We start from the raw sequence: 23,239 nt of genomic DNA, 5'->3' as shown, positions 1-23,239 counted from the left end.
GGCTGGAGGATTCGAACTGCCAACCTTTTGGTTAGCAGCAAGCTCTTAGTCACTTCGCCAGCAGGGCTCCAATACGATGTAAACGCTGTGTAAATACTTGTTATACCGTATTGTTTAGGGAGTAATGACTAGACAAATGCTCAGGTAATGAGTGCGGGAGAGAGACTGAGATCTGTGAGAGGAGACAGGCTACAGCAGAGGATGCTGGGCATCTCGCCATTTGTGTAGTGCTCAGAGTGGGGCAAATTCAACCTGTGGTTGGCTGAATTGCTCATGCGAAACCTATAGAGACAGAGGATGGATTGTATTTATTTTGTTGTTCTTGAGACTACACAGCAAAACATACACCAATTCAACAGTTTCTACGTGTATAATTCAGTGATTGATTGCATTTTTCAAGTCGTACAACCATTGTCATCTTCCTTTTCTAAATTTTTCCTCCTCCATTAACATAAACTCCCTGCACCCTAAGGCTCCTATTTAATTTTCTGAGTTGCTGTCGTCAATTTGATCCCATATAGATAGGTCTTAAAAGAGCATAATGCTCAAGTTAGACATTTTTTACTAGTTAAACTGAACTATTGTTTGGTTTTAAGAAGACTTCAGGGGACATTTTTGGGTTAAGATTTAAAGATTATTTCAAGGCAATAGTTTCAGGGATCTACAGGGTTTTCACTGGCTGATTTTCAGAAGCAGATTGCCAGGCCTTCCTTCCTAGTCCATCTTAGTCTGGAAGCTCCACGAAAACCTGTTCGGCATCACAGCAACTACTGCCATTTGAAACAATCAAAATGGTTACCTCTGAGTTTCTCTTTTTTGGATTCGGATTAGTAGATAGGGTAGTTGGTGGCCGTGGGTGTGTTTCACGGACTTTTTCTCCATATACGTTCATTATAAACTGAGAATTTCCATGTGGCTTATGTTAAAAAGTCAAATGTGACCTATATCTAACATTAAACTCTAGACTGCCTGCTGACTGCGGGTGCCCATACCAGGTGCCTGTGAACTTTCTGGGGAGGGAGTGTCTGAAAGTACCGCCTGTCCCTTGGTGCCCTGTTCTGAGCGAGGTGGCCCCTCTGCACCCTCTCAGCGAATGGTCACCTAACAACATTGTCAAGGATCATGTGCATTTTCAGATAAGGAGCCGTGATTCAGCGAGTTTCGGCCACCTGCCCCGTCACACCCCCAGTAAGGGCCACTGGCAGAATATGATCCCAGTTTTTGCCTCCTGTGCCCACCTTAACCTCCTTGCTGAACTTCACAGGTCCATAGATCACCTTGCGGAGGTTGTGTGTTTTTATTCCACGGATTCTCCTTTTGTGAGATATAACATAAGGGGGAAATCACAGCATCCTGGTAAGAACCTAACGGCACTACAACTCGGATACCTGGGTTTGGGAGCAGGGAAGGCACTCCACCTGGGGAACTGCTCCCCAACCAATGTCCTGGTTGTTGAGCCCGTGCTTCCTTCACCTTCTTCCAAGTGAGGCTCTCCTGGCCACCTTATTTAAAATTGCACCCCCCCACCCACACGGGCACATCTGGATCCCAGATGAGAATGTAGGATTAGATAAGTGCCTCTGTGTTAAACTCAAAGGTATAAGCGAGTCCAAACTTATCAAGTATGAGTGTTGTAGATAGCTGCCATTGAGTTAATTCTGACTCATGGCAGCCTTATGTTCAATGGAAAAAACCATTGCCCAGTCCTGCATCATCGTCACAATCACCAGCATGTTCGAGTCCATCGTTGTGACTATTATGCCAATCCATCTCACCGAGGGTCTCCCTTGCTCTCACTGGCCCTCTACTTCACCAAACATGATGTCCTCCTCTAGCGGTTGATCTCTCTTGATGACATGTGCAAAGCAAACAAGTTGACCAATGTTCTGTTGTGATCCATAAAGTTTACATTGACCAATTTTTGGAAGTAGATTACCAGGCCCTTCTGGAAGCTCTGCTGAACCTGCTGGTATTTGCAATCCTGGTGGCACAGCTTCCAGCATCATAGCAACATACATGCCACCACAGTATGACAAACTCACAGATGAGTAGTTGTGGGAAGATGTGGGTGAAAAGGGGAAGTCTAAGGTAAGTGGGTAAAACTGCTATTTGCTCTAGTGAGAGGTAATGTCTAGCGAGAAAGTTTCCTAGTTCTTTCTAGATTTATCTTCTAAAAACCAACCAGTACAGAAATGCTACAGTCTTGTAATTCTTTTTTCTAGGTCATCTTGAACTTTCCAAGTATCTAACATTACCTGATGCTGTTGATCAAATCAGGATGGCTTTAGACTCAGTAAGTTGTTAAGTGTTACCTTCTTGGACTTATCTTTGTTACCTTACTCCTTCTGTTATTTCTCAACGTGTGTGTTGGTCAGCACTTTTAAGAGCTCTTTGTAGCAAATGTCTTCACTACATTTTTCAAGGCATCCTATAGGTTCAAAAGCCAAACAAAACCCAGTGCTGTCAAGTCGATTCCAACTCATAGTGACCCTATAGCGACCCTATAGGACAGAGTAAAACTGCCCTATAGAGTTTCCAAGGAGCGCCTGGCGGATTTGAAGGGCCAACCCTTTGGTTAGCAGCCGTAGCACCTAACCACTACGCCACCAGGGTTTCCTCCTGTAGGTTACAGGTGAGTAAAAGAGTGAGCTGAGGGTGTAGCCACCCAGCCGGTGCCCAGATGGGAGTCCTGGAAGCCATTCCTGTTGGATGGATGGGAGTGGTGGGCCTTCTTACCTTGATCTCCGCCTGTTTTGAGGCAGGGGCAAGGTGTGGGGATAGGTAGAGGCAGAAGGAGGGTGGTAAGAGGGAGTACGTCCAGGGAAGAAAGCCTGTGTGGGATACCATTGGCCAACAGGTCATGTGGGGGAGTGGTTTTATTAGCCTACCTTCCTGATAAACTCGGAACCCATCTTCTTTGGAGACACATGTAGAGTATCCTTGTTCCTGTCTCATCTAACTGATTCCTTTTATGTCTGGGAATAAATGCATTGAACAAAAATCTCATGGTTAGCAATAAAACTTTTTTAGATCCCGCAGAAACCCTGGTGGCGTAGTGGTTAAGTGCTACAGCTGCTAACCAAAGGGTCAGCAGTTCAAATCCACCAGGCACTCCTATTGCTTTTAGATCCTAGACCTGGAAAGTACACCTTTTGTTTTTCACCCCTTTATCTGTTACTGATACTTATTTTCACTGGATCTCATTTTAATTTCAAATCTACTGATCTACTGCAGAGGAATTTGTGGGGACAAAGTAATTAGCTTGCTACAAAGCTTTCCCTGGGTGGGACAACGTGTTCTTAGATGCTTTTGATACAAGCCAAACCCCTGGGTTTCTTTTTGTGCTGCTGGTACTTCCATTTAGATTAGAGATTGCATTTCATGTTCCCTCTCTGTCTGTTCTTCGGGTTTGAAATTGTAATCTTTGGACTTTTGAAGGAGAGCATTAGTGAGTTATTAAGCAGAAGTTAACTGTGGTAGCCTGCCTTTTGCTTATTCCTTTATAATCAGCTTCCCTGAAGGTCACATTTAAAATTCTAAGCATTGCACTGCATTGCTCAGAGCACCTATCCATTTGGAGTTCAGAGTCAAGGAGAAACAAGGGGCAGAAAGTCATGAGTGGGGAAAAGTTTTGCATGGGGCTGCTTGGAGGCTGATGAGGGGCAAATTGTGACCTTCCAGAGTGGCCCAGCCAATGGCCCATCTCAGAATGTTGAAGGAGGGGGAAGGTGTGTAGGTTGACAGGGTCCTGAGTGGCCTGTGTTTATGGGGGCGAGGAGCCTTGAGAGGGAAACCTTTTGACGCCATGTTTTACGGAAGCAAAGGGAGAGGAGAAAGGCGTTCTACAAAGACAGACACTCACAGGTTGGAGCTGAGATTATAGTGCTAGGGCGGTAGCTACACACTTGACCCAGAAATGCCACTTACAGGGATGTGGCTACAGAAATCCATGCATTTTTGCACAAAAATACACGTACTTATTCACAATAGCCAAAAGGTGAAAACAGCCCGTGTTCTGGCATACATCCATGCGATGGAATATTATTCAACCATGAAGAGAAATGAAGTCCTAGTACATGTCATGACAGCAGTGAACCTTGAAAGCATTATGAAAAAGAAGCCAGACACAAAAGGACACACATCTATATGAACAGGTAAATCCACAGAGACAGAAAGTGGATTCATGGTTACCAGTAGCAGGGAATGGGGGGGAACTACTTAGTGGGTACGGGGTTTTACTTAGAATGGTGGAATGTTCTGGAAATAGATGGAGGTGGTGGTTGCATGCCACTGTGAACGCACTAAATGGCCACTGAATTGTTCACTTGAAAATGGTTCATTTTATGTTATGCAAGTTTCTCCTCTATGAGAATAAAGTGCATATGCTGAGTAAGGATACGTATTGCAGCAGAACTGGTAACAGCCCCTAACTGTAAACCGGTGAAATGTCCATTGATAAAGGATGGCACAGAAATTCCAATACATCTCTGTAAGAGAAGAGGACACAGAACAGACATTTGCAGAGTAACACGGATAGTATGATCCTGTAGGCAAAAGTCTTCCCTCTGTAACACAGCTTCCTTGTGCCTGTGCCACTGTTGGAAACACTGGTGGCACAGTGGCTGCTAACCAAACGGCTGGCAGTTTGAATCCACCAAGCGCTCCTTGGAAACCCTGTGGGGCAGTTCTCCTCTGTCCTGTAGGGTCGCTATGAGTCAGAATTGACTTGATGGCAACGGGTTTGGTTTGGGTTTTTGTGCCAGTGTTAGGGGTTACGGTCAGGTATCAAGAAGAACCTGAGTATGCAGGCTCAGCAGCAGTTGAGTGCCAAATGTTAGCTATTATTAGTCTCATAATTCTGGTATCTCTAGTTCATAATTCCGGTATCTCTAGTTCAAAATTCCGCCTGTTCATTCTCAAGGAGAGGACGGAAAGAATAAGAGGCATAGGATATTGACTGTCTGAGTTCTTTTTTTAAAAAATAATATTTTCTTGTGATTCAGTGAAAGTTTACACAGCAATTTTGGTTCCTATCCAACGATTTCTACACAAGTTGTTCAGTGACCTTGGTTACATTCTTCAAAGTGTGTAAACATTCTCATTGTTTCGGCTCTGGTTGTGTTGTTTCTATTAATCTAGTTTCCCTGCCTCTTCACATTCTCATCTTTGTTTTAAAGTAATTGTTGACCGTTTGGTCTCATACAGGTGATTTTTTTAAGGAAGTACAGTACCATAAGTACTGGGCTGTATCGATTCTTAATCCCAAGTTTCCACACATTTTTTTTCCTTTGTTTTTACTAAATCCCAATGTCAGCCATTTACTTTCCCCACTCCATAATATTTGTATTGAAACCTTTTATAGGTCATTTTTTACATGGTCTTTGATATTAATACAATGGATGACTTTATCATATTAAAAACGGGTTCCTAGAAACTGCCTTCAAAGAAACATGCTTTTGCCACTGATAGCTTTTCTTTTTTTTCTGGAATCAATTTTTTTTAAACTTCCTGTTACCCCTTCCCCCCAGCCCCTGGTACCCACTAATTTTTTTTGTCTTGATGGATTTGCCTATTCTAGATATTTCATATAGGTAAGTGGGATCATACAATATCTGTTCTTTTGTGTCTTTGTGTGTGTGTGTGTGTGTGTGTGCATCAGGTGGTAGTTTACAGAGCAAATTAGATTCACATTCAATAGTTTGTACATAAAGTCTTTCATTCCCCACAACATGCCAACAATTTCCCCATTTCCGCCCTGGTTTCTTCGTTTCCTTTCATCCTGATTTTCTACCCCTTCCTGCCTTCTCATCTTTGCTTTTGGGCAAATATTGCCCTTTTGATCTCATATAATTGATTGTTCTAAGGAGCACGTTCCTCTCAGGTGTTACTGTTTATTTTATGGGCTTGTCTATTGTTTGGCTGGAAGGTGGTCTCTGGGAACGACTTCAGTTCCAGATCAGAAGGGTGTCTTAGAGCCGTAGTCTCAGGGGTTCCTCCAGTCTCTGTCAGACCAGTAAGTCTGGTCTTTTTTGTGTTTACATTTTTCTCCCACTCTGTCTGCGACCTGCTGTTGTGATCTCAGTCAGAGCCGTTGGTAGTGGTAGCTGGGCACCTTCTAGTTCTTCTGGTCTCAGGATAGAAGAGGCTGTGGTTCATGTGGGCCATTAGTCCTTTGGACTAATTGCTCCCTTGAGTCTTTGGTTTTCTTCATTCTCCTTTGCTCCAGTTGGGAAGAGACCAATAGCTGAATCTCAGGTGGCCACTTGCAAGCTTTTAAGAACCCAGATGCTACTCACCAAAATAGAAGGCAGAACATTGTCTTTATGAGCTATGTTGTGCCAATTGACGTAGGTGTCCCCAGAGTCTATGGTCCTTTGCCTTTGAGCCTAGGAACTTCATCCCACAAGGTGTTTGCTTATGTCAAAGGGGTTTCCTTGACTGTGCCCCTTGTGTGCTTTATTGTCTATATTAATATATGAGGAGCATCTACAGTCATGTATGTAGAAATATCCACCACCATACCTGTATCTGCAGGTAGGTGTGCTCCCTTACACCTTCTGACACCTCTTGGCCTATCTATCTACCTATGTATCAATTCATAAATTATTGTTTGGTAATATTGTTGTTGCAGGATGACTATGCTAGAGTTATCGTAGTTGCCCTCTATTCTAGCATTCCTCTCAGTGGCCTCTCTCGCCTTGGTCATGTTGTGCTGACTTCTCCCATATTGTGTGTTGCCTTTCCCTTCGCCATTATTAACGCGTGTTCTATCTATTTGGTAATTTTCCACCCTTCCCCTTCCCATTCCTGGTAACCATCAAAGATTTTTTGTTTTTTTCCTCTGTGTGTAAATCTTTTGTTGTTATTTTATAATAGTGATCTCATACAATATTTGTCCTTTTGTGATTGACTTATTTCACTCAGCACAATGCCCTCCAGATTCATCCATGTTGTGGGATGTTTCTTGGATTAGTCATAATTCTTTATCATTGCGTAGTATTCCATTGTGTGTATGTACCACAGTTCGTTAATCCATTTGTCTTTTGATAGACGTTTAGGTTGTTTCTTTTTGCTACCATGAATAATGCTGCAATGAACATGGATGTGCATATGTCTATTTGTGTCATGGCTCTTATTTCTTTAGGTTCTATACCTAGGAGTAGGATTGCTGGATCATATGGTATTTCTATTTCTAGCTTTTTGAGGAAGCACCGTATCATTTTCCATAGTGGTTGTACCATCTTATATTCCCACCAGCAGTGTACGAGTCCTAATCTCCCACAACTTCACCAATATTTGTTACTTTGTTTTTTTGACTAGTGCCAGTAATGTCGGGGTGAGATGGTATCTCACTGTAGTTTTGACTTGCATCTCTCTAATGGCTAATGATTGCATTTCTTAATGTGTTTGTTAGCTGCCTGAATGTCTTCATTGGTGAAGTGTCTGTTCATATCTTTTGCCCATTTTTTAATTGGATTGTTCATCTTTTTATTGTTGAGGTGTTGAAGTTTTCAATAAATTTTAGAGATTAGACCCTCGTCAGATATTTTGTAGCCAAAAATTGTTTCCCAATCTGTAGGCTCTCTTTTGGAGAAGCCTTGTTGATGTCCTTTTGTGTCTTGTTATTTCACTCACCATAATGTTTTCAAGGTTCATCCATGTGGTAGCCAGTATCAGAGCTTCATTTCTCTTTATAGCTGGAAAATAGTCCATTGTCTGGATGTATCAAGGAGCCCTGTTGTTACAGTGGTTAAGTGCTTGGCTGCTAACTGAAAGGCGAGTTCAAACCCATCCAACAGCTTTGCAGGAGAAAGACCTGGCCATCTGCTTCCATAAAGATTATAGCCAAGAAAACGCTATGGGGCTGTTCTGTTCTGTCACATAAGGTTGCTATGAGTTGAAAGTCAACTCAGTGGCACCTAACAAAAATAACAAAATGGATATACCACATTTGGTTTCTCCATTCATCTGTCGATGGACACTTGGGTTGTTTCCACTTTTTGGCTATTGTGAACAATGCTGCAGTGAACATTGGCATACAAGTATGTGTTTGTGTCCCTGCTATCAATAACTTTTTTTATGTATTAAAACAATTTGAAAAATGATAGTAAAAAAAGATGTACAATTATTGAAAATCCTGGCTCATTTTCATTCTTCTGATTTTCAATGTCTTGACATAATTATGGACACCCTGGTAGCGTAGTGGTTAAGACCTATGGCTGCTAACCAAAAGGTCAGCAGTTCGAATCCACCAGGTACTCCTTGGAAATCCTATGGGGCAGTTCTACTCTGTCCTATAGGGTCGCTAGGAGTTGGAATCAACTCGATGGCAATGGGTTTGGTTTCTTTTTTTTTTTTTGGTTTTATAGGTGCCCTAAAAGAATCTGTAGTACTTTCTCACTTTCTTGTCTGAATGTAATATGATATTTTATATATATATATTAAATCCTTTAGGGTAATGAAGGGTTTTCTGGTATTCATATTCTTTTCTATTGCTTAGGGGTCACCAACGGGTGTTGGACCTTACTATGAAAACCACGGATACCAGCCAGAGAACTTCTACCCCCTGCAGCCCCCTGCTGCTCCCGGTGCCTACCCAGCATACCCGGCCCAGTACTATCCATCCCCCGTGCCCCAGTACGTCCCGACGGTTCTGACGCATGCTTCGACACCCGCCATCCACCAGCAGCCCAACCCGCCATCAGGGACTGTGCGCACCTCAAGTAGGACCCTTTTTGCATTAATTGCCTCTAATGAAGCTGGAGTTTCCAGGTCTACTTTTTCTAGTGGGCTGTCTGCTCCCACCAGCTCTACTGCCAACTATCCTACGTCTATCTCGCTCCTCTCACTCCCTGGGCTGGCCTGTCTTAGAGTACCTTTTTCTTCTCCTTCTTCTGGGTCAGAGCTGCTGGGGTTCCAGGGGCCTGGCTGCTGGGTCTTGCCTCCTGCCCAGGCTGGCCTTTCGGACCCTTACGGACTGCAAAGACCTCCATCTTCGGGTAACTCTCCTATACCAGCTGTTGCTGCACCACCCAGTTTGACCTTTACAGATGGGCTTCTCTGTTGTTTCTTGACTGCCTGGCTTATTGGTGCATCAACTCCTTAAATCAATGGTAAGCTCCCAAGGGCAGGAATAAACTATCTCACTTTCTTTGATGTGCAGTTCCTTGAATAGAGCAAGTAGAGCTCAAGACGCTCTATAATTATTTGTTCAGTGAGAGAATAACAGCACGAAGTATCTTTGACATTTCACCTGTTTGAATGGTCCTGTAGACCTGGCCCAAGAAGGCCGTGGGATGAAGAATTGGAGACCTCATCCCTTTAATTCCGTGTCTCTCTTATCCTCATTCATCTCCTTGCTTTGCTGCTCCATTCTGTCTTGTTTCTCTCCAAGCCCCTCTCTCTTGCATACCCCTTCCCGCTTTAGCGAAGCCTGGTTAAGAACTGCCCAGCTCCACTAGTAAACTACGTGGATATAACTAACATGAGTGGCTGTGCCAATTAACTTTTACTTGTTAATGCTTTTATTTTTGTTTCATGAAATATGTATCCACATCTACACAGCTTATAGAATTAAAAAATGAATGATAGTGAATATCCATGTGCCTACCACCACATAATAAATAATTAAACTGAAAGATACTAGTACTATTTAGAGCCCCTGGGTGCCTCCCGCCAGGACCTTTCCCACTCTTACCCCAAGGGTAATCTATAAACCAGTGGCTGTTGTGTCCATTCCAACTCATGGCGACCGCATGTGTGTCAGAGTAGAACTGTGCTCCATAGGGTTTTTAATGGCTGACTTTCTAGAAGGAGATCTCCAGGGCTTTCCTTCAAGGCACTTCTGGGTGGACTCAAACCTCTGTCTTAGTTACCTAGTGCCGTTCTAACAGAAATACAAGTGGGTGGCTTTAACAAACAGAAATGTATTTTCTCACAGTTTGAAACCAAAACCAAACCTGTTGCTACCGAGTCGATTCCAACTCATAGTGACCCTAGAGGACAGAGTAGAACTGCCCCTTAGGGTTTCCAAGGAGCGCCTGGTAGATTCAAACTGCCAACCTTTTGGTTAGCAGCCATAGCTCTTAACCACTATGCCACCAGGGTTTCCTCTCACAGTGTGGGAGGCTAGAAGTCCCAGTTCAGGACACCAGCTCTTACAGAAGGCTTTATCTCTCTCTCCCTTTTCAGCTTCTGTTCCTCAGTTGCTTGCCCATCTTCATGTGATGGGGCATCAGTCTTCATCCATCTGTGCTTGCTTGCTTCTATGCCCAATCTAATCTGCTCTTTTATATCTCAGAAACGATTGGTTTTAAACACACTGATCACCGTAACAAAGACAGCTCTGTTCTCAAATGGGATTACATCCACGGGCATAGGAATTAGGATTTACAACACATATATTTGGGAGACACAAGTGAATCCATAACAACCTCCGGCCTTTCAGTCTGCAGCCAAGCGCAAGCCGCTAACCGTTTACACCACCCAGGGTGTAAAGCGCTGTCACTCATATTTCCACCACACGTCTTGCCTCCCATCCAGCTCCCTTCACAGATGGCTCTTCCATCCTCCTCATTCACCCTCTATGCTTTCATTCCTGAGTTTTCTGCCCCTTCATGATCCTACTTGATGGTCCCTTCTCCTTCCCCTCCTGTGGCCCACCTCTCCTCTATTGTTTTCCTTCTGCTCCAAGAAATGCCTGTCTTCATGCTGATGTCCTTCTGGTGTTGTGGTTGAATAGGTGGCCCTCAACGACCCCCTGGGGACATTTGTCAAGGTCCGGAGACAGCTTGGTTGTTATGAATGGGGGTGGGGTGGGGGGGATACTGGCATTGTGTGAGCAGATGTCAAGGAAGCTACCAATATGCCATCAGTCACAGGACAAGCCCCACAATGGAGAATTCAGGTCCCAAATGCCAGCAGTGCCTCCAGCTCCGTTCATCCATCCTTGGTGGTTGGAAGGAAGCCAGGGTAAAGGGTAACATTTACAGTGTTAGCTGCCCCCCAGACAAAGCAGACAATCATCAAAAACTGAAGTTTGAAGTTAGCACCTTCAAAGGGCGTTGCTTACCCCAATGTGGTCAAACGCCGGCCAGCAAAAGAGCCCCCAGCCCACCTCCCGAACATGCTTTTCATTTCTTCGGGGGAAAACTCTTGGTGAGGACAGACGGTTGGACAGGAATGTATAAATCCTGCATCAGTTACTTTTTTTGGTATGGGAAGAATCTGAGCCTACCTGTACTATTTTTTGCATTATAGAGCTGTGCCCTATAAACTAAACATAATTTAGTAATTTTATTTAGCTCACTTTGCAATTATTTTTAAAACACTTTATTGGCATATAATATATAGGGTTAGCTACTATTGAGTTGGCAATCCCAAGTACAACAGAACGAAATGTTGTCTAATCCTGTACCATCTTCACAACCGTGGGTATTCTTGAGTCCATCGTTGTAGCACTGTATATTATGAGTGCCTTCCAGCCTAATGGGCTCATCTCCCAGTACTCTATTGGACAATGTTCTATTGTGATCCATAGTGTTTCCATTGGCTAAATTTTGGTATAGATCACCAGGCCTTTCTTCCAAGTCTGTCTCTGCTGAAACCTAACCACCATGTGTGATCCTTCCGGTATTTGAAATACCAGTGGCATAGCTTCCAGCATCATAGTAACATATAAGCCACCACAGTAGGACAAACGGACAGGTGAGTGATAGATGACAATTAGAAAAGTATACATTTCTTGTCACATTTGGCCCTGAAAGTATTTTATAAGTTATTTAAATAGCATAAGTGTACATGCGCTGCATCAGAAGAACAAGGAAATATTTTTGGACTTGATGGATCTATTTGCTTTAGTAATATTCCTATTGGTGTTTCATATTTGAATAGCAATGCGTACACATCTTACAGTTTAGCTTCTGGGGACTTAAATGTCAACAAGCCTGTGATGCAAATAGTTGGCACTAGAAGCTGTCGGGAGAAAATGACAGCAGACTAGCAAGCAACTACCTGAGATGCATCCATTGGTCTCAACCCACCTGGAGCAAAGGAGAATGAAGAGCACCAAAGACACAAGGAAAATATGAGCCCAAGAGACAGAAAGGGTCACATATACCAGAGACTACATCAGCCTGAGACCAGAAGAACTAGATGGTGCCCGGCTACAACTAATGACTAACCTGACAGGGGACACAACAGAGAGCACCTGAAGGAGCAGGAGGGCAGTGGGATGCATACCTCAAATTCTCGTAAAAAGACCAGATTTAATGGTCTGACCTAGACTAGGAGGACCCAGTGGTTCCCAGACCTTCTGTTAGCCCAAGACAGGAACCATTCCCAAAGCCAACTCTTCAGACAGGGATTGGACTGGACCATAAGATAGAAAATGATACTGGTGAGGCATGAGCTTCTTGGATCAAGTAGACACGTGAGACTATGTGGGCAGCTCCTGTCTGGAGGTGAGATGAGAAGGCAGAAGGGCACAGAAGTTGGCTGAATGGACACAGAAATACAAGATGGAGAGGAGGAGTGTGCTGTCTCATTAGGGGGAGAGCAACTAGGAGTATATAAAAAAAAATATATTGCAAGGCGTATATAAATTTTTATATGAGAGACTGGCTTGATTTAAACTAATTGTGCCTTAAAGCACAATAAAATTTTTAAAAATTTTTAAAAAGTGACGGCAGGCTAAATAATGGCGGAGGTAAATGAATAGTAAATTGCAATTAAATTCATGATAGCAGCAACTGCAAAGCAGGACCCACTCGAGTCTGGGCTCACCAAGCACTGATTATACAATACTTCTTCACGTTCACTCGAGATAAAATTGAGGATTCCCGTTGTGTTCATACTGCTATCAAGAGCTGTGCTGATTGCCACGAACTCAATCACGTGAGGTTAATAACATCGAATTTTATTAATGGAGGTGGTGGTGGTTCAGTGGGAGAATTCTCGCCTTCTCTGCAAGAGACCCAGGTTTGGTTCCCGGCCGATACGCCTCATGCTCAGCCACCACCCGTCTGTCAGTGGAGGCTTGGGTATTGCTGTGACTCTGAACAGGTTTCAGTGGAACTTCCAGACTAAGATAGACCAGGAAGAAAGGCCTGGCAGTCTATTTCCGAAAATCAGCCAGCGAAAACCCTGTGGATGAAAATGGTCCAAGCTGCGACCGATAATGGGGATGGTGCCAGACCGGGCAGCATTTTGTTTCATTGTGCATGGGGTCACCATGAGTTGGGGGCCGATTTGACGGCAGCTAACAATAACGGCAACAAATTTATAATCTCGTAACTCACCATGCAAGTTATTATTTTATCTTAAAGAATACGAATTGCAGGGAAGTCGCCCAAAAGAAATCCTTGGTTAATGGTCCAAAGAGGCCATTTGGAATTTCCCTGTGGGTTACCCTGGGTGCTCCGCCCCACCCACCTCAAGGTGTAATCACTGCAGAATGAGTTATGATAAAAATCAGTGCCTGCAACGTGGTCTGGGTTCATTAGCATGGTGGTTCTCAGCGCATGGTCCCCACACTGGTGGCGCTGGCCTACCTGTGATTGCTAGAATTGAAAATTCATGTCCTCTGTCCCTCCAACTGCATCAGAATTCTCTAGTGATGGGGGCAGAAGCTCTCGGATGATTCTTAAATCCGTTAAACCCTGAGAACCAGTATGGGATATGTAGAATGTGGTAGCAAGATTAGAGATGAGGCTCTGAGCCCTGAACAGATGAGTCAGCTTGTCCCATCAACTCCAGAAGCTAAACTTCTTCACCTGGCTCACGTCCTTAAGCCCAGGTGTGTACAAGTGGGTGTATCAGGCTGTGAGTCCATCTTTCCAGCCTGGGTTTTCTTGTGTATAAACTGAGGGGGTTGGAGAACCCATTGCCATCGAATCAATTCCTACTCATAGTGACTCTATAGGACAGAGTAGAACTGCCCCATATGGTTTTGAAGGAGGGCCTGCTGGATTTGAACTGCCGACCTTTTGGTTAGCAGCCATAGCTCTTAACCACCACACCACCAGGGTTTCTGAGGCGGGTGGAGAGTCATGTTTGAATGCTGCCCTCTCCTCCTGCCCTCCTTTCTCCTCTACCCCCAACCTTTCTCCCAAGGAGAGCTTCCGGGAGCTCCTGAGCTGGGGGCTGCACTCTGCATAGCAATCACTCAGATGTGAGTTTTGGGGGTTGCTGTCCTTCCTTGGCCTGTGAGTTAGTCAGCTGCCGCATCTGGGCCAGATGCCCCATGGAGGTGCTGCCTATGGGGACAGGCTGTCTTCCAAACCTTAGTGCAATTTTTGCCTTACACTCTTTGACCAACAATTGTGTGTCTGTTTTCGAGAGAAAGAAAATTGGTGACCTTCCTCCAATTCCTTTAATCTGAGCTCAGCATTTCTGCCCTCACACCAAAAGATCTTTGCTGGCGCTGTTCAGTAGAACTTTCTGCAGTGATGGGAATGTTCTATATCTAAGCTGTCTAACACAGCATCTCCTGGCCACACGTGACCGTTGAGCACTTGAGTTTCCATAACTTTATTTTAATTTCATTGAACTTCAGTTGATTCAAGTATTAATAGCTGCATGTGGCTAGTGGCTGTTTGTTTGGGCCATTATAGGTATACACCATCCATTCACTTAAACAGCCTTGGGTGAGACAATTTTTTTCTTTTTGGGAGGTGGGAATTAATTCTCCTTTGCCTTGAATACCCCTGAAATGGTGATGATAGTTTTGTCGACATTATTATTTTGTTTATGCTTATAATTACTGATAGGAGATACTTTTCCCCTGTTGACCAATATTTTTTCAGTAATCATTTCTTTGGCTCTTTTAGGATCCTTTGTAGTATACCCCACTGGTTTGTTTTAAGAGCTTCACTTCATGTCATGGCTTCCTGCCTTTGATCTCCCCAAAATACAAAGTTGAATGCAATGGAAAAAAGTAAGATCTCCCAGGATATGTTCGAAAAGTTTGAAGCCAGATTTTTTAAGAAATTAGTATTTCTTCACGTTGTGTGCTACAGAGTGAATGAAATTTGAGAGGATGACTTCTGAAAAAATTCTGCAGCAGAATTTTATCCCCTCTGTTCTTCCTCCAGGAACCAAGAGAGCACTCTGTGTCACCTTTGCACTGGGGGCCATCCTTGCTGCCGTGGTGCTGGCCGCCATCCTGCTCTGGAGGTTCTGTAAGTGTAGGGGGAGCCGGACCCTGGGTAGGCGGGAGGCTGGGTCTCACGTCATGTCCTTGTGGGCTTCCAGTCTACTGAGCATCCAAATGACCCTGCTCTCGGAGCTGAGGAGACCTGCTTCCGAGCCCTTCTGGAAGTTTCTCTCTTACAAAGCGAGGCTGTCTTCTCTCCCTTCTCTTTATTTAGTTGTGGTGTTGCATAAACAACCATTCTGGGAAGCAGCCAATCTTGTGCCGGGTGGTTCTGCCTCCCTTGCCTGCTTTCTCCTAGACTGTGGGCTGTCAGAATCCCATGCAGTGGGAGAAAGAAGGGTTTAGCATTTCACTAGTGCTCAGGAGTCCCTGCATGGTGCAAATGGCTACTAACCAAATGGTTGGAAGTTCGTTCCACCCAGAGGCACCTTAGAAGAAAGGCTGGGCCATCTGCTACCGAAAGGTTACAGTCTTGAAAGCCTTATGGGGCGCAGTTCTACTCTGCACACATGGGGTCACCATGAGTCGGAATCAACTGGAGGGCAACTGGTTTGGTTTAGTTTGGTTTGGGCGGGGAACTAGGTACCACCCTGCACTCCTGAGCGCAGGGGCCTTGGGGCCACACCCGGTAACCTGTACCTCAGTGTAAAGCCACAGCTACTGTGGCCTAGGGTATGTCCCTCCCCTGCACCTCACGTCCTGCTTGAATAGGCACCTGTTCCTACAGCCCAGGCCTTTCCATCAGCCAGGGGCAGTTTAGATTCTGGTCATTTGCAGATCACTGAAGTCACCTGTGTGGCAGCAAGGCAGGTATGAGTGCTGTCTAATCCAGAGGCTAAGGGGGTCCTTCCCATTGGCCCCATGGAAGGAGCTCAACCAAAGGGTTCCCTGGTACCACCCATTTCCAGCCCTAATTGTTCTTATGTATGCCGGCATCAAGGACTCATCCCCTCCCTACTGAAAAAAGAGAAAAAGATACCCCTTGTTGTTATCTGGAGCTTGGAAAACATATGGCATCCTTCATCGGGGCCACTGTGGGGCTGTCTTTATTCCCCCTTGTGACCTGGGTCTTGGAGAACAGACGACCTCAGTCCTTGGGGGGCACCGCGGGCTGTCCTTGCTTCATGACCTGATGCTGTCGTCCTCCCGTCTCCCCTCCAGTGGACAAGTGCTCTGGCTCAGGAGTAGAGTGTGGCTCTTCTGGAACCTGCATCAGCGCCTCGAACTGGTGTGATGGCATCTCACACTGCCCCAGCGGGGAGGATGAGAACCGCTGCGGTGAGTGGCTGGGACCTCGCTCTGCCCAGGGCATCAGCGATGCCGGGTGCCAGGCCTGGGTCCAGCATGTCAGGGCACTGTGTCACGTCATCCTTCACCTCCAGGCTGAGCACTGGATCCAGTCCGAGAGTTACAGATGAGGAAATGGGCTCAGAAGGGGTGGGAGGGAGACCACAGGGCCAGCCTGGACTGTGTCACTCGAATGTGCCCAGGGGAGGGTTATCCAATAGGCAGGGCAAGTACGGTACTTACCTTGCTTACCAGATCATCTACAGTGAACAACTTCATACTTTTTTTTTTTTTTTTTTTTTACTGCATCAAAGACTCTGCTTCTGGCCTCTGTCTGTCTCCCAAACTCACAGCACCTTCCTAAGGAATAAAAGCTTCCTTTCAAATTTACAATCCCTGACAGGGACAGATGACCCAGTAAGCAAGGTAACCACGGGCTTGTGCGTATTTACTAATCTGTAGTGAACAATATCGCGTGGGTTGGTGACATCATTCACTACAGATTAGTCAGCAAGCACAAGTAAGCCTGTGCTTGCCTTGTTTACTGGGTGATCTGCCCCTGTGATGTTGCCTCCCACTGGTTAAAAACAAGCACACCTTTTAAAATTCAAAGTTGGGAGTATGTTGTGTTATTTTCAAAATGAGCTGCCTTTACATTTTAATCTACTTGTCACAGAGAGGGCAATTCTGTTTGCTGACTGATCGTTAACTTTTCAAGGTGATTTCAACGGCAGCAAAGTGCAGGTCAGCCCTATGGAGCAGTTCTACTCTGCACTCTTGGGGTTGTGGTGAGTTGGAATTGATTGATTTTAAGGCAATTCACAACAGCAACAAAGTGGCAGTAATAGAGGAATAAGAGCTGAGAGTCAGAGGTGTGCTAATACCCGCAGAGAGTGGGAAGCCCCTTGCATCTCTCCATGGGAGCTGATGTCTGCTCACAGTCTGGCTGGCGCTGACCTGGTCAATAACTGCTGTCTCCTGGGAGTCCCCTCCCGTTCCGTTGGGGTGGAGGTGGAGCCGGGGGCTGAAGGGAGCAGTCTCCCTCTATCACTGGTGTTAACTATCTCTGACTGTTGGCATGGAGCTGGCCTGTTTCTCCTAAAAGGAAGTCTTGTAATTGTTTTCCCTCCTTGCCTACCACCTAGTACCTATCTTAGTTTCCTAGGTCTGCCGTGTCAAAGTACCTCAAGCTGGGTGGTTTAAAACATGAGAAATGTATTGCTGCAGAGTTGTGGAGGACAGAAGTCTAGCATCAGGGTGCCGCCAGGGTTGGTTCCTTCTGGAGGCTCAGAGAGAGAAGCTGTTTCATGCCTCTCTCCTAGCAGTGGTTGCTTTCTCTGGTGGTTGCTGGCTGTTCTTGGCGTTCCTTGGCTTGTGTATGCATCCCTTCCTCCAGTCTCTGTCCTGACATGGCCTTCTCCATTGTGTGTGTCTCTGTGTCTCCCAGGGGCAGATTATCCAACAGGCAAGGTAAGCACAGTGCTGACCATGCTTACCAGATCGTCTGTCGTAAGCAATTTCACATTTTTTCACCACATCAAAAATTCTGCTTCTAGGGATGGCTGCCATCTGTTTCTCTCCCAACCCCACAGCACCTTCTTACAGAATCAAAGCCTCTTTTCAAATTTACAGTCCCCGACAGGGAGGGTTTACCCATTAAGCAAGGTAAGCATGGGCTTACTTGTGCTTACTTACTAATCTGTAGTGAAACACACGTGAAATTGTTCACTACAGATTAGTAAGTCAGCACAAGTAAGCCTGTGCTTACCTTGCTTATTAAGTAATCAACCCGTCTCCTTTTTCATAAGGACACCACTCATATAGGGTTAGGACCCACCCTACTGTGCTGCGGCCTCTTGTTAATTTCACTGATAACACCTTCGAAGGCCCTATTTCCACACAAAGTGACATTAAAAAACCAAACCTGTTGCCATCAAGTCAGTTTTGACTCCTAGCGACCCTATAGGACAGAGTAGAACTGCCCCATGAGGTTTCCAAGGCTGTAATCTTTACAGAAGCCAACTGCCACTCTTTCTCCTGAGGAACGACTGGTGGTTTCAAACCACCTACCTTTCACTTAGCAGCCAAGTGATTAACCGCTGAGCCAACAGTGCCTGCCCTTGACTTAACTGGTGATATCTTCAAAGACCCTATTTCCACACAAGGTGACGTTCACAAGTGCTGGGAGTTAGGACTTCAGCGTCTTTTGGGGGACACAACTCAATCCATGATAGACCCAACCAGGACATTACACACTGCACTGTTTTTTGTTTTGTTTTAAAAGAAATTTCAGAGGCTTCATCGCATGCCTCTGAGACAGATCTCTCCTTATCCATCAAGTTTACTCCCAACCCCCCAGAGTTTTATCTCAAAACCGCAAACCAGCGGTGGAGCTGGCTGAAAATGTCGGGAAATGGCCGTGTTCAACCTGACAGTGATCTTTCCTTTCCTGAGGGATCATCCTTGGTGAGGACTGTTTCCTTGTTATGTTCTCATTTCCAAAATCATGGCCCTATTGGCAGTTCAAATCTGCCAGGCGATCCTTGGAAAATCTATGGGGCAGTTCTACTCTACCCTATAGGGTCACCATGAGTCGGAATCGACTCGACGGCACTGGGTTGGTGGGATGTGTAAGGGGTGCCGTTATTCCTGGCGAGCAGGATTTCTCAACGAGGTAGGTGGGTCCCTTGGTGCCCTGCCTCTGTGCCGCCCACGCATTGGCCCAGGTCCTGGGACCAGTTACCAGTTGCCCTTGCTCTTGGCCTCAGCCAGCCCTACAGCGTAGCCTTAATGCTTCCTGGGAGAACGTGTATGTTCAAAAACAGCACGTTCACTGTTTAAACATTGCTCCTTTCTTGCTTTTAGCAGTAATATATTTATCACCATTTTCTTAAATCAACTAAGGAGTTTTTGAGGTTTAGTAGTGTGGTTAAGATAACACGTGTAATGGCTTTTGATATTTTCCTGTGCACGCGCGAGTGCGTGTGTGTTTCAATAAGCTACAGTAAGGAATTTTAACAATGTTACCTGCAAAGTCCCTCACTTTCTTTTTTTTAATTGTACTTTAGATGAAGATTTACAAAGCAAATGAGTTTCTCATTAAACAATTAACACACATTGTTTGGTAACATTGGTTGCCAACCCAACGACATGTCTACACTCTCCCCTTTTCAACCTTCGGTTCTCCATTACCAGCTGCCTTGTCCCTTCCTGCCTTCTAGACCTTGCCCCTGGGCTGGTGTGCCCCTTTAGTCTCATTTTGTTTTAGCGGCCTGCCCCGTCTTTAGCTGAAGCGTGAACCTCAGGAGTGACTTCAGTACTGAGCTAAAAGGGTGGCCAGGGGCCATACTCTGAGGGTTTCTCCAGTCTCTACCAGACCAGTAAGTCTGGTATTTTTTCATGAGTTAGAATTTAGTCCTACATTTTTGTCCAGGTTTGTCTGGGGCCCTCTATTGTGATCCCTGTTAGAGCAGTCAGTGGTGAGAATCCCTCACTTCTTAATAGTTAAATCGTATTTGCTTGAATACATTAGCAGATAATACATTCAAATGGACCTAAATTCAGGAAGTACAAAAGGGTGTCTAGGTATAGTCCCGCCCACCCCTTCACACGCACACATGAACACACACACACACACACACAGACCCCTGTTCACCAGCCAATCACACTCTTTCTCAGAGGCAACTAGTCTTGAGTTTCTTATTTAGCCTTCTGAGAGTTTTTGCATAAAAAAGCAAGCATGTATGCGCATTCTTCAGCCCACCTTTTCATGGTGGTTAATAACAGGCAGCATGGTGGTCACTATCAGGTGGCACGCTGTGGCATCCTGACTTCCCATCAGAGCTCCTCTGCCCATTTTCCACCCTAGTAGTCAGTGTGCCTTTGCACAGGGGACCTTCCTTCCAGCAGCCTCTTCTTGATGGATATTCAGTTCTTCCCAGCTTTTGCTCTAATCCTGCAAACTGCCAACGCACGAGCATATCCGTCGAGAAATTCCTGGAAGTGCAATTGCTGGGACGAAGGATTTGTGTATTTGTAATTTGATAGACCCTTCTCGATTTAGTTTTACCTCATTTCCACACTGATGACTCGTATAAAACAAAATAGGTGACCATAACATTGAGTGTATGTATGTCTTATTTTAGATCAGAACACACATGGGATGTGTTTTTCATTTGTCCACCTTGCAGAGTGGAAGCGATTTGCAATGAACTGCGTACCTTCCAACAATGAAGACCATCACCCACCCCATGGAAAACATTCATGGATGGGTGTAGAGCTTTCTTTCTAAGGGTGCATTAGATATACACATACCAAAACCAAATCCGTTGCCATCAAGTCAATTCTGACTCATAGCGACCCTGTAGGACAGAGTAGAACTGCCCCATACAGTTTCCAAGGAGCGCCTGGTGGATTCGAACTGCCGACCTTTTGCTTAACAGCTGAGCTCTTAAACACTGCACCGCCAGGACTCCACTGTATACATATGCGTACACACATATTAACTCACACTTTCTACTTCTACTGAGATGTTTTCTGAGTCTCAGAATGTCAGAGGAGAAACTAAATTACTGCTTGAGTCAGCTTCCAAGTCTCCATCATGTCTACAGCTATCTTTGCTGAGTTACCATGTGGATGCAAATAGTTGGAAGTGGGGAAAAATCCCTTAAATTCTCTATAAAACAAGAATGAAATGTCTCCCTTACTCTCTCCCACATCACAGTGGCAGTTTATTTTTAATTTTGGAAGTATGTTTAATTCGTTATTTTTTTAATTAATAGACATTATTTTTTAAAACAGTAAGAGTACAGAGAGCCTCTCCCATTACCTGTTTTTTGCCCTGCAGTTTCCCCTCTTAATAACATCTTGCATTCTTGTGGTACATTTGTTACAATGGATGAACAAATTTCGGTACATTGTTGTTAAGTAAAGTCCGTAGTTTACACCAGGGCTCACACCTTGTCCTGTCCTGTGGGTTTTGACGAAAGCATGATAACATGTGCCCACCATCACCGCATCATGCTGAAGAGTTTCACTGCCCTAAAAAATACCCTCTGCTCCCCCTATTCATCCTTCCCCCAGCCCCTGGCAGCCCTTGATCTTTTCACTGTCTCCATCGTTTTCCCTTTTCCAGAATGTCCTGTAGTTGGGATCATCTAGTATGTAGCCTTTTGAGACTGCCATCTCTCACTTAGCAGTATGCACGTAAGGTTCCTCCATGTCTTTTTGTGGCTTGAGAACACATTTCTTTTTATGGCTGAGTAATATCGTATCGTATGGAGGTACCAAGGTTTGTGTAGCCATTCACCAAGTATGTGGCACGTGGATTCGCTCCTCAGGGAAATCATCTGCCCCAAGTCTGGTCCTGTCAGGGTGGGGGACATTGCGTCCAGAGGTGTCAGGTGGTTGTCTTCAGACCATCCTGTGAGTCGGGGCTGTCTTAGTCTGCTAGTGTTGCTGTAACAAAAATACTACAAGTGTGTAGCTTTAGAGAACCAAAATTAATTTTTTCACAGCTCAGGAGGCCAGAAGTCCAAGTGTAGTGAGTGACAATAGGGGCAGGTCTGTCCATGTCTGTGCCAGCTTCTAGTAGCTGCTGGTGATCTTCGTAGATGCTTCCGTCTTGTTCACCTGTCTTCCACTTCTCCCATGTGTGTCTCTGAGCCTGTTCTGCTCTTTTCATACCTCAGAAGGGATGAGGTTTGGGACCCACTCTACTCTGATGACCTCATTAACATAACAAAGGAAAACCCCTGTTTCCAAACAGAGTCATATTTATAGGTACAGGGGTTAGGATTTTAATATTTTGGGGGGACACAATTCAATCAATAACAGGGGCCACAGGTGGGAGGCAAGAAGTGAAGCCTCAGGATAGCTAGAATTTCCTTTTCTCCTTTAAGCATGTGTATACTTCTCTCAGAACCAAATACCGCCATTTATAAACTCTTAAACTTTACGTAAGCAATATACCAAACACATCGCTTAGCAACTTGCTCTGTTACACAATGTTCTTTTCAGGATTGCCCATGGTAATACATGATGCCGTAACTAATCCTGAAGTTGTAGGATTCTGTTTTGTGAATATATTATATATTATACAGTTCAACGGTGTTTAATATATTCACGGAATCATGCAAACATCATCACGGTCTATTTTTATCACCCCAAAAGGACACCCTGAATCCTTTAGTGATTGCTGGCCCCCTCCCACACGCACACTGAGCCCTAAGCATGCAATAAATTACTTTCTGTCTACAGATTGTTTTCCTGAACATTTTGTATGTATAGAATGATGTAGCTTGTAGTCTTTTGTGACTGGCTTCTTTCACTCAGCATAATGTCTTCAAGGGTCATCCCTGTCATAGCGTGTATCCGAACTTCATTTCCCTTTGATGGCTGAATAATATTTCGTTCTATGATATACTGGAAACCCTGGTGGTATAGTGGTGAAGAACTACAGCGGCTAAACAAAAGGTCGGCAGTTCGAATCCCCCAGGCACTCCTTGAAAACCCTATGGGGCAGTTCTACTGTGTCCTATATGGTCACTATGAGTCGAAATCTACTTGACAGCAGTGGGTTTGATGTGGTTTTTATGATATACTACATTTTGTTTATCCATTCATCACCTGATGGACACTTGGGTTGTTTCTGCTTTGGGTAGTTGTGAACAGTGCTTCTGTGAATGCTGGTACACAAGCTTTTGTCTGAATTCTTGTTTTCACTTGTTTTGGGTAAAAGACACTTTCTAATAGGGAGAGAACAGAGCCCTAGAGTCCTGACAGTTGTGGTCAACGTGT

General features: G+C 44.8%; 1 protein-coding gene across 1 annotated transcript in view; it reads left to right on the top strand.

Moving 5' to 3' along the window:
- Nucleotides 1-2,278: 2,278 nt before the first annotated feature.
- Nucleotides 2,279-23,239, top strand: part of TMPRSS2 (transmembrane serine protease 2) — a 40,811-nt gene continuing 19,850 nt past the window's right edge. The window contains exons 1-4 of the mRNA XM_023559111.2: nucleotides 2,279-2,293; nucleotides 8,501-8,723; nucleotides 15,093-15,179; nucleotides 16,316-16,432. Coding sequence (XP_023414879.2) covers nucleotides 2,279-2,293; nucleotides 8,501-8,723; nucleotides 15,093-15,179; nucleotides 16,316-16,432 — 442 coding nt within the window. The remainder of the gene's footprint in view (nucleotides 2,294-8,500; nucleotides 8,724-15,092; nucleotides 15,180-16,315; nucleotides 16,433-23,239) is intronic.

The sequence above is a fragment of the Loxodonta africana genome, chromosome 2 (assembly GCF_030014295.1).
Source record: "Loxodonta africana isolate mLoxAfr1 chromosome 2, mLoxAfr1.hap2, whole genome shotgun sequence".
Classification (NCBI taxonomy): Eukaryota; Metazoa; Chordata; class Mammalia; order Proboscidea; family Elephantidae; genus Loxodonta; species Loxodonta africana.
The sequence above is the reverse complement of the archived record's forward strand: the minus strand, read 5'-3'. Positions and strand labels throughout refer to the sequence as shown.